Consider the following 15,939-nt stretch of genomic DNA (forward strand, 5'->3'; position numbering starts at 1 on the left):
GTGACCGAGTTTGTGTAATTAGAAATAGGAACCTATTTAATTTTCTAAAAACAGGGGCAAACTATGGCTCATGGGCCAAAGCTGGCCTGAATGGTCTATCTTTAGCCTGTAAGCTAAGAATGTGAAAATCATTCTTTTTTAACGGTTGGAAGAAAAAAGAAATCAAAAGAATACTATTTTCTGACAAGAGAAAATGATATAAAATTCAAATTCCAGATTATGAAAATCTAAAAAAACACAGCCACAATCAGTCACGAAGCACTGCTCTGGCCACTTTTGCACTGGGATGGCAGAGGGGAGTAGTTTAGACCATGTCACCCACACAAAGCCTAAAATGGTTATTCTCTGGCCCTTCGTAGAAGTCTGCTGACCCCAGTTCTGAGACGTGCAAACCGCAACATTTAAGACATTGGCAGTAGCCTGGGTCAATATCCACTTCCTACTCCACACACGTAGATGCTTCTGGTATTTACTAAAAGCTCAAGACTGTTCTAAGGCTGTCATGAGTGAACTCATTTAATTTCACAATAAATTTAGTAATAGGTATGGTTATCATTCCCATTTTACAGATGAGGCGAGTAACGCACAAAGAGATTAAGGAACTTTGTTAGCTCCACATAACAGGTAAGCCTTAGAACCAAGAAAGGCAAGCATTCATCTGTCCAAAATCCTCTTTCTTTAGGGTGGGATGAAAATAAAACTTCAGAGAATACCGAGCACAAATTCACTCTAAATGTACGTGGATACCACTGGAGGGACAGAATAGCAATCACTTTAGGCAATTCCTTTCAATGAAAAGTAAAATTCACTGTGATGTTTTCTTGTCTGAGTGATCACTGCGTAGGTGTATTCAGTTTGTACAAATTCACTGAGCTGTATGATTAAACAATGTGCCCTTTTCTGTGCGTATTATATCGACAAAAACAAGTTTTTAAAGGGCTGAAGCCTGAGCCTCACTTCAGACCAATTAGTTCAACTTGGATCAATCAGACCCCAAACTTACTTGCCCATTCAGAAATTTTTTTATTTCATGTATACTTAGCTGTTTTTAACACAATTTACAGATTATGTTTTCAGCAATGCTCTGACACCTCACAGGTATGATATGAAAAAGGGTGGAACCATCACTTGCCTCCCTGGCCCAGCACAGAACAGCAGGACCAACACTGCCACCCGCTGTCCCCAGGAAAGGGGGACGAGCTCGGAGGGCACCAGGATACCCCCACCAAAGGGGGTTGACGGGCCCCCCACTAATTCTGCTTCTGTCCATCTGAGACTCACAGTTTCCTTCAAAAGCAAAAAAGTCACAGAAGCAGCTGCCTGTAAAAGGAAGGGGAAAAAACTCTTCTCTCCTCCCGGTTACAACAGCATCTGAAATTTTATGACATGTATTTAACTAGGGTCATTTTTTTAACATAAATTAACCTCTCGTTTCAAAAGAAATCATTTAGGAGTAACTGACACAGTGTGTCATAAGGAAGAAACTAGTGTTAAGAGGCCTGCCATCAGCACTGGGGAGGGCGGGCAGCTCTGCGCCATACCCAGAAGCAGAAGGGCTGGGGGAAGACATAGAAGACAGGGTGACACGGTTGTCTGCGGGTGTCTGACGAGCCAGCACAGCTTGATGAGATAGACACATTCTGAAATATTAAATGCTATTTGCACCTCTAGCTACACACGTGTGAAAAAGCAAACTGTCCAGAACAGCCCACCCGGCACCCCATCTTAAGGACGCGTTGGGTTTCTGCTCTATACTACTTTAGGCGATGCTTTAAAACTTTTCTTTTTATTTATTTTTTTATTTTTGGTCGCGTCGGGTCTTCGTTGCTGCGCGCGGGCTTTCTCTAGTTGCAGCGAGCGGGGGCTACTCTTTGTTGCGGTGCGCGGGCTCCTCATTGCGGTGGCTTCTCTTGTTGCAGAGCACGGGCTGTAGGCGCGCGGGCTTCAGTAGTTGTGGCACGTGGGCTCAGTAGTTGTGGCTCGCGGGCTCTAGAGCACAGACTCAATAATTGTGGCACGCGGGCTTAGGTGCTCCACGGCATGGGGGATCTTGCCCGATCAGGGATTGAACCTGTGTCCCCTGCACTGGCAGGCGGATTCTTAACCACTGCACCACCAGGGAAGCCCAGAATTTATTTTTTTATACTGCTAAAATCATTAATTTTATGTAAAGACGACAGAAAACAAAGAGTCAGAGTTAGAGATTCAAACTTCAGATTCTATGAGGGATGAAGATCTGAGCTCCTGATCTCTCAATTCTTTGTAGGGATTATTCATCTTCTAACCGGCTACCTAAGTCTCTGGATGTTTCCTTCCCTGTAAAACAGGACCCGGTTAGCCTTTGAGGGGATCTCCCTCTACCTCTTCTTCATAGCCTCGCAAGAAGACTGAGGAAATGAAATGTGCCAAAGTGAAAGTAGATGAGTGATGGGAGAAGCCTGCATCTAAGCTAAGAATATCCTGTAGAACACCCGTTATCTTCAAACTAATTGTTTTTTTATAGGAGATATTATCAATGTAAGTACATTTATAGTGGTGGCTAATGGTAAATATGGGAGAAAATTAAACTAGGAACAAGTTAGTTATAGCCATTTACTGAAACAAAAGGGAAAATCAAAACCTCTTGTTGATAATTCATTTATATAGGACCACATGTGACTATCCAAAAATCAACTGGTTCTTGTCCAAAAGCCTAGGAAAAAAGAGAACTTATGATACGTTGTTAATAACTAAGTACACGTGATTAGATGCAAGCATAAGCCTCACCACCAATATGCAGTTTTCCTCTGGAGAATACAGTCACTATTGACAAACAAAAGCATGTGCAACAGGCCCCCTGGTGTTCACAGCCTTGCATGCTGGGCTCTCCCAAGTGGGGCACAGCCCATCTGGGGCTCGCTCCTGGTCACAAAACTGGGCAGGCGAGGGTACTCCCGCGAGCATGCCAGGTCAAGAGAGGAGACACAGCGGGGCCGAGAGGGCCGCACGGAAACAAAGACCTGGGTCCTACAGCTGCCAGGGAGACTCTGCCAGCAGCCTGAAGGACCCTGTGTCCCTCCCCAGCTAGGCCTCCAGACACGCCGAGCGGGGCCCCTGACAAGCCACGTGCAGACCCACAAAACCGACCGATACCAAATGCAGTTTCAGCTCTTCGGCCTGTGAACTGCGCTAAGCAGCCACAGGAAACAAACATAGGCCCTCCCGAGGGCGGGCCTGCGGTGGCCACGGTCCCAGCAGCACGGCCGGGACATCAGATCCCTGACCCACAGAAACTGATGTTTAAAGCTGCTAAGTTTCAGGGTAATTTGTTACATAGCAGTAGATGACGAATACAGCATGAAACAGGCAGAAGCACAAACACAAAAAGGAAGGGGGATGATAACCTAGAACAACAAGAGAATCAACTTTTAAAAAATCAAGGTCAATAAACTGGGCAGATTCAAGATACAAACACAGGAATATGTTAGGAATATATCATATTCTACACTTGGAAGTACTTGTACGGTATGTATCACTCAACTCTTAGCAGCAACACAAGTTAAAGTAACCCAGGGAAAAAAAAAAAAAAAAGTAACCCAGGAACGGATCTGACCTACATGAACAAAGCTACAACTTTTTACTGAGCAACATTTTTTTTTTTAAATAAATTTATTTATTTATTTTTGGCTTTGTTGGGTCTTCGTTGCAGTGCGCGGGCTTCTCATCGCAGTGGCTTCTCTTGTTGTGGAGCACGGGCTCTAGGCCTGCGGGCTTCAGTAGTTGTGGTGCAAGGGCTAAGTTGCTCCGCGGCATGTGGGATCTTCCCGGACCGGGGCACGAACCCGTGTCCCTTGCATCAGCAGGCGGACACTGTGCCACCAGGGAAGCCCGGCAAGCGGATTCTTAACCACTGTGCCACCAGGGGAGTCCCACAACATAAGGACTTGAATCAAAATAAGGAGATTCCTTATGGAATATGACAAGATTATATCACTTTCTGTAAGAACTAACAAGCAGGATTAGTTAAGAGGAATGGTATCAGAGCCAAGAGACTGGCAGGTACAGCCAGGAAGAGCCGAGTGGATTCTCACGTGTCAAAAACCTGGTAAAATGTCAAATAGACACCACATGCCAACAGGGAAGGGAAGCTCTACTCCATAGATGGTATGAGCCAACCCTAGCTATTCAGACCTTCAACCGCAGCCTGGCCCCCATCCCCACCATCACACAGAAGGCAGGCGTGCGACACCTGCTCCGCAAATTTTAAATGGGCGTTTCTTGTGCTTGATCATCAACCAACACACCCATGGAAGACACGGCCTAAGTATGTAACAGGAAATTCAAGTCCACAAACCACGAATGTGCGCAGTTAAGGCTGGAGAGACAGCCTGTCAGGCAGGAGACTCCAGGTCATCACATTCACCCCCTAACAGGCCTTCATGATGGGCTCGCCTCTGCCCTCAGGCCTGATCTACTCACTTGCCCCTTCCTGGTCCCCCGCCCTCCCTGCCCTCAGGATCACACCCCTGAACTCGCTGCTCAGCCTACAAGGCCTACTAGGCTCCTACTCCTGTTGTGCTGTGGCCACAGGATTCCTCGAACGGCTGTGCTTGCCGGAGACAGCAGGGAAAGAAGGTGAGCAGGTGGGCCAAGCAAGCCCCACAGATGCAGAGTGACAACCAGCCTCTGTGTCGAGAGCCACCAGGCAGGCTGGGGCCCTGTTTTCCCTCCAGCTGATCAGTGTCTTAGATGCTTTCTAAAAGCTACAAACTGGGTTTCAACATGAAGTCTCATTTTAGATGTTGGCGACGAACCAAAATTTAACACTCAGGGGCTAATAAGACTTTGGACTTTGCAGCTCAAATGAATCACATCTCTGAACCACATGGGACCTTCTGCTCTGCAACCCCTAGCCTCTGCTCCAGGGTGTCGAACCCCAGACACGCACCTTCCTACCTGCAACTTCGGGGGGGGGGGGGTCCGTCCTTCCTCCACTCACCCTCTTAATGGGCTCTGTAATATAAGGGCACTGGCTCAGGAAGCACCCCATGACAGCTCAGTCCACGGCCCCTTCTCACACAGGCCACGTGCTCTGTGGATGTCACAGCGCTTGCCATGGCAACTGCACACACTCTGCAGTGGGGCCCAGGACCAAGGGTCCCAAGGGCATCTGCCCTCCAGCACCCTGGCCAGAGCGAGGTGAGGCAAACAGACCCCCTCAGACACTGATGGTCATGGGTGAAATGGAGCAGCCCCTGGGGTGAGCGGCCTGAAAATTATTGTTGAATCGTAAGTGGGCATTTCTTTCTACGGAGTGACTGCACCTGCAGAAATTTAAGAGTATGATTCACTAAGGTGTGCAAACTTTTATGTCCAAGGCTATGTAATATAACGTGTTTATAACAGTTAAAAGCTGGGCACAAATGTTCATCTATTAAATCGGAGTATTTGACAATCCCATTTAAAGAAAAAAGTGGTTATAAGAAAAATTATCGTTGTGAGGAAAAAAATGAAAGATATGAAAAAGTGAAATTATATACACAGTATGACTACAACTGCTTAAAAACCACACAGACTCCCAAGTTACATCTCAAAAAGAAGATGGGAGAAAATATACTAAACCCTTTGTCATGGTGTTTTAAGTGGTAAGATGGTAGATTTCTTTCTACTCTTTGTTTAGCACAACAGCCTGGACGCCCTGGAGACAGTCAGTACACTCGCGGAGAATGCAGGAGATGACGACTACAGCATGAAACAGGCAGAAGTACAAACACAGAAAGGAAGAGGGATGATCACTCACGCGCGTGCGCGCGCACACACACACACACACACACACGAATGCCGAGCTCCACGCTCGATGCAGGAGCAGCTCGTCAACCCCTCATTCACCTTGTTACCACACGTCTACCCCCAGCCCTAACAGGCGCCCAGGAATGGATCTACTAGAAGAGAAATATTTCAGACACCGTCTTTTTTTTTTAAACCGTGGCACCCCAGCCTCCTGCCTGCACGGGGAGCCCCGTCTTGTCTCAGCTTCCCAGGAGCTGGCCTCACAGTCCAACTGTGTGGAAACGTAGTAGCAAGAGAATGTCTATCAACTCTATCAAAACAAGGGATGAGGCCTTATCGGGAAGATCCTTTATTTGCTGACAGAGATGAAATCTTGCTCCAAATTTCTACACATCTCAATGTACCAGACAGCTGTGTACTTGGCAGCTATGGTGTGCGGGGGCCCAGAAGCTCCACGCTAGAAATGATGCTAGAGATACGTTCAGTAGATTACTCCTTTCTGCCCGTGGACGCCGCCGAGTAAGCATCGTTGACGTCTCCCCGCCCTGCACCGTCGTCACGTCTAAGTCAGGGTCTCCCAAAGAGCCACACAGCTGCAGAAGCTCTTCATCGGAGGTTTGAGCCTTGAAACAAGCGACGCGAGCCTGAGGAGGCATTCTGAGTGGCGGGGAGTGCGCACAGACTGTGTGGCGACGAGAGATCCAAGCACCAGGCACTCCAGAGGCTTCAGGGTTGTCACATACGCCACTGTGGAGGATGTGGGTGCGGCCATGAAGGCAAGGCCACACGAGGTGGATGGGAGAGTTGTGGAACCCAAGAGGGCCGTCTCAAGAGAAGATTCTCAAAGACCTGGTGCCCACTTAAGTGTGAAAAAGATTTTTGTTGGTGGCATTAAAGAAGACACTGAAGAACATCATCTAAGAGATTATTTTGAACAGTGTGGGAAAATTGAAGTGATTAAAATCATGACTGATCTAGGCAGTGGCAAGAAGAGAGGCTTTGCTTTCGTAACCTTTGATGACCATGACTCTGTAGACAAGACTGTCATTCAGAAATACCACACTGTGAATGGCCACAACTGTGAAGTAAGGAAAGCCCTATCTGAGCAAGAGATGGCTAGTGCCTCATCCAGCCAAAGAGGCCGAAGTGGTTCTGGAAACTTTGGTGGTGGTCGTGGAGGGGGGTTTTGGTGGGAGTGACAGCTGTGGTCGCGGAGGAGACTTCAGTGGCCGAGGTGGCTTTGGTGGCAGCCGCGGTGGCGGGGGATATGGTGGCAGTGGGGATGGCTATAATGGGTTTGGTAATGATGGAAGCAATTTTGGAGGTGGTGGAAGCTACAATGATTTTGGCAGTTACAACAATCAATCTTCAAATTTTGGACCCATGAAAGGAGGAAACTTTGGAGGCAGAAGTTCTGGCCCCTAGGGTGGTGGAGGCCAATAGTTTGCCGAACCCCGAAGCCACGGTGGCTGTGGTGGTTCCAGCAGCAGCAGCAGCTGTGGCAGTGGCAGAAGGTTTTGATTACTGCCAGGAAACAAAGCTTAGCAGGAGAGGAGAGCCAGAGAAGTGACAGGGAAGCTACAGGTTACAACAGATCTGTGAACTCAGCCAAGCACAGTGGTGGCAGGGCCTAGCTGCTACAAAGAAGACGTTTTAGACAATACTCATGTGTATGGGCAAAAAAACTCGAGGACTATTATTTGTGACTAATTGTATAACAGGTTATTTTAGTTTCTGTTCTGTAGAAAGTGTAAAGCATTCCAGCAAAGGGTTTTAATGTAGATTTTTTTTTTTTTTGCACCCATGCTGTTGATTGCTAAATGTAATAGTCTGATCATGACGCTGAATAAATGTGTCTTTAAAAAAAGAGAAATGATGCCACTGTTCACATGAACAGAAGATACATACCCCAGGGGCAGAAATACGGTAAAAATCTAGTTTTAATTTGTTAGGCATCATTTTACCAATACTGAAAACAAAGATCAGAAAGAAAGCCCTACGTTGAGAGAACACATTCCACACTTGAATATGGTAGCTGGTGGACCCAACAGTAAGGGATATAGATTTCTGAGAGTGAAATAAAGCCAAGAATTACAATAAAATGAAAACTCAGCTGCAGAAGGAGCCAAACATGGGACCTGGGAACCGTGTGTAAATACTGTTATGTCTTGGCCGGTGATCTGCTCTGGTTTATTCCAGGAGACACGAAACATCACTAGGACTGGTTAATTCCTTCCCTCCGCCAGAAACGGTAAGATTGGGGTTACTCACGTGATATCCCTTCGCTGATAGCAGCCCTGAAGTAGGCACGCGATCAGGTCACTGATAAACTCCACGTCATCTCTATGAAGAGCTGCTTCTAACTCCTGAGGAGGAGAAGGGAGAGGGATTGAGAGCTCAGACATGGATGCAGATTTCCTAACAGCCAGCAGCTCGTCCCTTCCAGGTCGCCACCACACCACCACTGCCATCACCGTCACGGGCCAACTGCCCTCCTTTTTGGTTTTCCAAGAGTTTACTCCCCCACTGCTCCTTACCAAGCTCCATTCCTTTCACCTGCACACACAGACACCTCTTTTTACAAGTCAATGCAGCACAGTCACAAAAGAGCTTAACTTATATTAATATACTGTTTTGCTTTCTATTATTTTGCAAGAGTGTAAAGGAGTAAAAATGTAATTACTCAGAAAGTATTCATTTATTGAAGAGTTTCAACAGGCAAGCCAACTGCAACAGCTTTCCAGAGCCACGCTACCTTGAGAAGCGGCACTAGGAAGTGAGCAATCTGTGGTCCCCACAGGCCCGGGGAGGAGGCTGCCAGCGCCAAGGCCGAGCTGACATCACCTGAAGGGAAGTGAGGTGATGCCGTGCTAAGGGGCTAATCCCAGGAGAGGTGCACGTGCTGTCCTTGGGGTTTAGGTAGCGATGCCAAAGATTTAGCTTGACTTTGCACATACCCTGAACAAAGGTTCGTTGAGGAGCTACAGGGACAAAAGGTGACAGCGTGGAATTTTGGGAGATTCTATTCCCTTCTCAAGTTCCCACAGTGAACCAGTGTTTCCTGAGATGATGGAACATGCCCCAATCACCAGCTCCCGGGATGCAGAGAGGGCCCACGTCTGGTCCACCAGGATGCCGTCCACCCACTATGCAAGCCATTTCCCAAGGGTCCACTACGCTTGTGGTGTGGCCGGCTCATAACCAAAATTGCGAGGGTCTTATGAGTGGTTTGGAAAGCATGAGGTGTGCCAAATATGCAGCTTCTGTTCTGCCCACACCAAGTACCGGGCAGTGTACACAAGAGGTGGGGATCCACTTCTGCTGTAAAAATGGTAACGGTCTTTTTAAAGCTATTTTAATTGTTCCGTTTATTATTCTACGTTTAAAAGTTTCTAAGTTTGTAAACACGCACTCCGAAAACTTCACATGACAAAAAACTGCTAAACACACCAACTGATAGAAGCAAACAAAATACAAACTACCCCGAGAAGGAAGGGGCATAGACGTCTTGAAAGCCCAGGTGAGCGAAACTCAGAATTCAAAGACAAGGCCCAGCGTGAAAACCTTGTGTCTGCCCTACCTACAAATTTGGTAACGATGAGCATGTCTATTACAATGGCTCTTATTCTTCTATTAGCTTACTAATTCCTTTGGGCAGAGCTCTTTTCTACATTCTACCGAACAAACATAACAAGGATTTGAACTATATTTGGTCAGAATTCATTTATTCAACAAACATTTCCGGGGCACCCAGCACTTCCTGAGCCCTTGGGGAGCTGGAGTCAGCGGGGGGAGTAGACGGGACACAGCACCTCTGGGCATAGAACCGGTGCTGTGGGAGGGACGGGCGCTGCTCCAGGGGCCCAACACCCGGGGTGGGGCTGCACACGGGGCAGGTGGGCCCGGCCTGCCGTGGAGAGGGTGGCACCCGCCCAGCTGCTGCAGCAGAGGGTGGAGATAAGGCCACTGCGGCTCGAGCAACAGCCCAGAGGAGACTCTGAGGGACTTAGCTGAACGAGACAGACAGCGGGAGGGGAGACACGCACATCCAGAGCCCAACAGGAGCACAGGAGGGACAGAGCAAGGGAAGATTCAGGCTCCTACTGAAGCCCAGTCACACTGGGCAAGACCCCAAAGGAAACCGCAGTTAAGAGAAGAGGCTGGACCCTTGAAGCACAAAGTCCCAGGCCACCTCGTTCAATAGATTAGCCAGAATTACTGACACTAGAACCGGAAGGAAAACATCCACAAACCAATGATGGGAATGTGTCATGAACCAAGAATTATGATTAATACAACCTGTGAATCTGAGGTTTAAAAAAGGAAAGAAAAAACTGTTGCACTGTACTTTCTGCTGGCCTCAGAACCCAGGCTTCATTGGTGATTCAACCACTGTTTTCTTTTTTAATATTTATTTGTTTATTTGGTTGTGCCGGGTCTTAATTGCGGCATGCATGTGGGATCTAGTTCCCTAACCAGGGATCGAACCCAGGCCCCCTGCATTGGGCGCGCAGAGTCCCTTCCACTGCGCCACCAGGGAAGTCCCCAACCATTGTTTTCTTAACATTATCAGCAGAAAGTGAAGACTAACACCCCTATCTACATTTGAAAAAATTATTAAATGATCTGTTCTGTCCAACTCTGGCAGAGAGTCTAAAAATGGCACTGGTGAAAACCTATCCCCAGTGAACCTGGGCTTGCCTTTCTGGCACAACCATAATCTAGGTAGCCACTGGGAAGGCGGTTACATACGAGGCTGTGCACCAGGGATGCTGAATCAGCTCTTCCAAGGCGAACTGGACAGGCTTGAAATGTCTCTCAAATGAGTACTGAGAGGAGCTCTGATACTATGAATGCAATCCCACCCCCTGCCTCCCATTTCACCCATGGGATACGGTGACTCACAAACAGTAACTCACAAAATATACAATTGCTTTTCATATTTATTTCTATGATATTATGCTTCATAAATCAGAAGCTACCTAGAAAACAAACCAAAATAGATGCAGGCCCCTGGTAACTTGTGAGGCGCACTTTTCCCTCTAGCTCGGCAGGGCTTCACCCACACAAGTGGTGGACAGTCCGAGGAAGAAGGCACTGCCTCTGGACAGCCCGCTGTCCTCCCCTGCAGCTGCCACACGGTGACCAGGGCACCGGGCGCAACCTCGGCACTCCCGGCCCTCGGCCTAATGTTACAGAGAGACAGCAGAGGAGAAACAGGAGAGCAATTTCAAACCCGCTGAACAAAAAAAAGTGCCGGCTTATCGGTTAAAATGTTTTCACTTCAATGGATAGAGCTTCAGATTTGCAAGGTGAAAACGTTTTGGAGCTGATTCAGAACAATGTGAATATACTTAACACTCCTGAATTGTGCACTTAAAACGATGCTAAATTTTGTGTCTTTTACCACAATTTATTATAGGAAGAAAAAACTTTATCACATTAAAAGTTTCCCTGTGCAGGGGTTGTTGTGATGATTTAAATGAGGCAATGCTTATAAAAGCCAGACCAGCCTGGCACACAGCAAATGCTCTATAGCATGTGAGCACAGCAATTATCTCATCTTCCTTAAGTGGTGGTGTGTAGAAAAAAGCAGACTGAAGAGATAGAAAGCGGTCTTTTCAAAATTCAGGTTTCTGAACAACAGAAATTCAAACTCTTAATACACGGCCTGTGTGCATGAGCCAATAAAACCATCTCCAGATCCAGTTATTCAAAGCCTTACCACATACGCCTTCAGCCGGGAGCCTGAGGCTTAGGCTAAGGCATCGAGAAATAAACACCCTTCAAGCGCCCCACCCCCACTTTCCTCCTCCCCTTTTGTATTTCCTTTTCACTGTGGGCACTGAGCTGTGAGGACAGAAATCTGAACTTTGCCAAGATGCTCTGGGGCGGGGGCGGGGGGTGGTGGTGATCAGCAAATCAGCCGAGAAGGGACACGAGAAGGGCTCCTGGGCTCCCGCTCTTCAGAGGGGCCAGAGGGAGAACAGGGCTCACCCTCTGTGCAGCTGGCGGCACAGCTCATTAGGGACGGGCCTGTTCAGCACCGGCACACGGCCCTGCCCTCGGGACCCGGCGGTGGCTGCTGGGAAAAGAACCCCAGGGTGAGCCAGGGAGGGAAAGGGGGCCCTTAGCCTATGTCGTGGAAACTCTTCGCCACAAACAGGGAGAACGTCCAGAAGAGACAGCCAAGTGCAGCACAGGGAACACAACTAACTCCTTCGACGCACAGCCACCACTTAGCACCTGTTCTCAAATGTCACTGCAGGGACTTTCTACTGTTTGATCTGCTCCTGAGCGCCGTACAAGTCTTCTTTAATCTTTTGCGAAAGAAGGTGGTAAAGAGAGAACAACTTTCTTTCCTTCAACTTCCAAGGAAGGATGAAGATCACAGAGCTGCACCCTCCGGGCACAAAGGTCCTGCTGAGTGTACCAAAGGAGGGAAAAAGGGCTAAGGAAAACAGCCATATGTGCTGTATTTGATTTCAGAAGGTTACAAATCTTTCTCACCTGCACAGGAACCAACTGCAAGGCAGTAGGGGTCACAGTCAAAGGCGGGGGCTTCTGCGTGGGCCCCAGAACTGCACTCACACAAAGGAGATGCACAGCAGGCCCTCCAGGGACCACCCCAGCTGCTCTCCATGAGAGACCGCCTGGAGAGCGGGCTCAGCCTCCAGAAGGCCTCCCTGACTCTGCCAGCTGATGTTTTCTAACTTGATATAAATTAATCTAATCCCAAAGGCTGCCCGGGCCAATGCAAACCGTGCGGTATACATCAGCCCAAGCGGGTTACCGCTGAGGATCCCCGAAGTGCTACCCCAACGTCCTCCCCGTGGCCGGCAGCTCTGCACCGCGGCTTCTCTGCAGACACACCTTCCTCTCGGCAGCCCACAACATGGCTGTCACTGGCTGTGATGCTGGGAAACAACAGAAAGGAAACCACAGAGCTCCCCTCAGATAGGACTGCTACCCTAGAATATTAGATTACTGCAAAATACTAATCAAAGCAATAAATGTGTAAACCTACAAGAAACTGATTTTCTAAAAAGGTATACATTACCAAAACTGGCTCCAGAAATTTTTAAAAAGGCTCAGAACTTTCATGGATCTTCTCCCACAAGAAAGCCCCCACGGTACACAAATAACTCCTGAGCACTGAAGAGATGGAAGCTTCGCAACACGTCCACAAAGCTGGTGCTGGATGAGCAGGGCCCTGCGGCCCCTACAAGCCTCAGACCCAGGTCGGCGTATGGACGTCATCGCAGAGACTGTGCCCCTCGGGTCCCACGGCGCATGGACGTGGCACAGCTTCCTAGAAAGCCGGGTTTACTCTGATTGTTTTGTTTTCATCGTTGTTGCTTGTTGTTTCGAAAGATTTTTTTAACTGAAACAGGAGACTTCATCAGACAATTTATGCCAAAGCTACTTCAGACGGTAGAGCTCTACACCCCTGAGGTTAAGCAACCCTACTCCCTGCTCACCACTGGACTGGCTGGAAATTATTTCATGTGGAGCCAGTGAAATGTGGGTAGAGAAGCAACAGTCAAGTCTGGAGGGTTAATTTGGGCGCGGTTTGCAGGACACAAGGTAAGAGAGACCCAGGGTGAGAAGGTCCCAAGCCCAGCCCAGGGAAGACACCAAGGGGCCAAAACCAGGAGGACGTCAGTGAAATGGAAAGGATGGGGTGAAACGGGAGCGTTTCAGGAGCACAGTCAATGAGATTTTGCAACTAACTGTAGGTAGAGGGCAAAGGACAGGAAATTTTAGGTAACAAGTTTTAATCCTGCGTCTCCCGCCCCCAACAAGATTATGGGATCACTAAGTGATAAACAAAAAAGCTGAAAGGAGGCCAGGTGGGAGGGACAGAGACGACAAAGTTTAAACTGGGAAACATGCTGGTTGTTGGTATGTGACCACAGCCTGGTCTCCTGAGAGCAGCACAGAAAACTGCAGGCATGACTTGGGTGTGTGGGGTCCTCCTGACCGGTCCAATCAGCTCACCCCTCCGTGGTCACGTGACAGTGTGTGTGTGTCGGCGGGGGGGGGGGGGGTGTCCACAAGTGAACGGTGTCCCTGCATCTGTAGACATGCTCCACGCCAGGCTCTCTGTCTAGTGCTGAGGGTGCCAACAGGTCTGGAGACGCCCCCTCCGGGAGCCTCACATCTGGGAGGGGCAGGCAAAACGAGCAGTAGTCCCCATTCCCAGCTGTGGCTACAGACAGCAGTGACTAAGAATGAGCACCTCACGAGCACCTGTGCCAAAAGCCCTCGGGCCTCCGCAGAGGAAGGGCCGGAAAGAGCAGAGAGAAAACCAAAGACAGGAGCCCCTGGGAGCAACCAGGCTAAAGGATGAATGTGTGACTGAAGGTTTGCAGAAATGCCTGCCATCGAACAACGAGGAAATCTGGATGTCGTTATAACTGAAAAAATAGTTCTGAATTCTCACTGGGAAAAGATAAAGAATGTTCTAACCAATCTGCATGCTATCTAAAGATGTCCCCAGGTAAAGAACTGGGCTGTGCTGACCCAGCCCCAACCCTGGTGGGGCAGGACCTTTCATCAGGCTGGGGAGAAATCACCCCCTCTTCTGATTCTCAGCTCCCTGACCAGTACGTGAGCCTGGGTGTTAGGAAGGTGCTGTGTGTTGAATGGCAGGTACCAGTCCAATTTTAAATCAACGAACAACAAGGTCCTACTGTATAGCACAGGGAACTAAATTCAATATCCTATGATAAACCATAATGGAAAAGAATGTGTATATATACATATAAGTGAGTCACTTTGCTGTACAGCAGTAATTAACACAACACTGTAGTTCAACTATACTTCAATTAAAAATAAATTTAAATAAATAAACAAAACACCATCGCGAGACCCTGGGCCCACTGACATTGTTAGGGTTCTGAATCTACAAAGCTGAGCACCAAATCGATCACCTGAAAGGACTCACAACAAAGCCAGCTACATACAGCCCCAGCAGGACCTTTAGGAAAGGAACACCTGAGAAGCTGTGCAGCAAGCAGGTACAACTCTTGTTGGGCTGAGGCAAAGACTCCTCAGCAAAATTCTCTCACAACAGAGTTATATAGAACGTCAATACTGACCGAGTTTCTTCTATTGCAGGACACTCACTCAACTGTTTTATTTTGGGGTAAGAAATTAAGGAAGAGACAACAGCTTGAGACAACCTCAGTCAATGCCAGTTCTAGATGCCTCCAAAGGCCACTGACTGAATCATTTTACAAGGAGGCAAAAAAAAAAAAAACTTGACAACGATTCCATAATGGTTCCGCAGGTGTGATAACAATTACAAGTGTTGAAAGTCACCTTAAATAGAAACATACAAAGTGCTTATGTTCTAATGACCATGACTATATACCCACAGAGCAACTAAAAACCAAACTGTCTTACTATTGAGTGAAGAGGGACTTGGGACAAATTTTTCAGAAATCAGCATTAAAAGCAGATTCAAAAAGATAGAAGTGAGGTTGAAGTATTCTAGAAAGCTGTTCTTGAGATCTCCAAAAGTGGTTCTAGTGATGATGAAGAAATTATTTCTGGAAATAAGGATGGGGAGAAAAAGCAATTACTTCTAAACTTAAAATTCAAATGTTTATGTAAAATCCCCAAAGTCAAATCTCTGAACAGAAATTTGACTATTTCATCTCTATAATTAAAGTTTAAATACACTAGAATAAATCAATAGTCCCAAAGTTTTATTGAATCATCTCATTGGGAAGATAGGGTATCGCCTAAATTTAAGCATGTGTGGGAAGTTTTCACGTTAATACCACTATAAAAGGAACTGAGTCAGAATTCATAACTCCCGCTCTTTCCACTTTACCAAAAAGGAAGAGACCATTAAAGTTTGGAAAGGAGAGGGACTTGCCTGGTGGTGCAGTGGTTAAGAATTCACCTGCCAATGCAGAGGACATGGATTCGAGCCCTGGTCCAGGAAGATCCCACATGCCGCAGAACAGCTAAGCCGGTGCGCCACAACTACTGAGCCCACGCACCGCAACTACTGCAGCCCGCGCACTCTAGGGCCCGTGAGCCACAGCCACTGAGCCTGCATGCTTCAACTAACTGAAGCCCGTGTGCCTAGAGCCCACGCTCCGCAACAAGAGAAGCCACCTCAATGAGAAGCCCGCTCACCACAACGAACAGTAG

The 15,939-nt window shown here is 47.8% G+C and overlaps 1 protein-coding gene across 5 annotated transcripts in view; it reads right to left on the reverse strand.

Annotated features, from left to right (window-relative positions):
• CECR2 (CECR2 histone acetyl-lysine reader) overlaps positions 1–15,939 on the reverse strand; it is a 156,281-nt gene that overhangs the window by 57,281 nt on the left and 83,061 nt on the right. For all 5 annotated transcript variants that reach the window (XR_016394832.1, XM_089920097.1, XM_089920101.1 and 2 more), the window contains exon 2: positions 8,041–8,135. Coding sequence is in view for 4 of the 5 variants with exons in the window: in XM_089920097.1 (XP_089776223.1) it covers positions 8,041–8,135 (95 nt within the window). In the remaining variant the exon portion in view is untranslated. The remainder of the gene's footprint in view (positions 1–8,040; positions 8,136–15,939) is intronic.

The sequence above is a fragment of the Delphinapterus leucas genome, chromosome 11 (genome assembly GCF_059928025.1).
Source record: "Delphinapterus leucas isolate spDelLeu-1000000601 "Yukka" chromosome 11, BTC_Dleu_Yukka2, whole genome shotgun sequence".
NCBI classification, from domain to species: domain Eukaryota; kingdom Metazoa; phylum Chordata; class Mammalia; order Artiodactyla; family Monodontidae; genus Delphinapterus; species Delphinapterus leucas.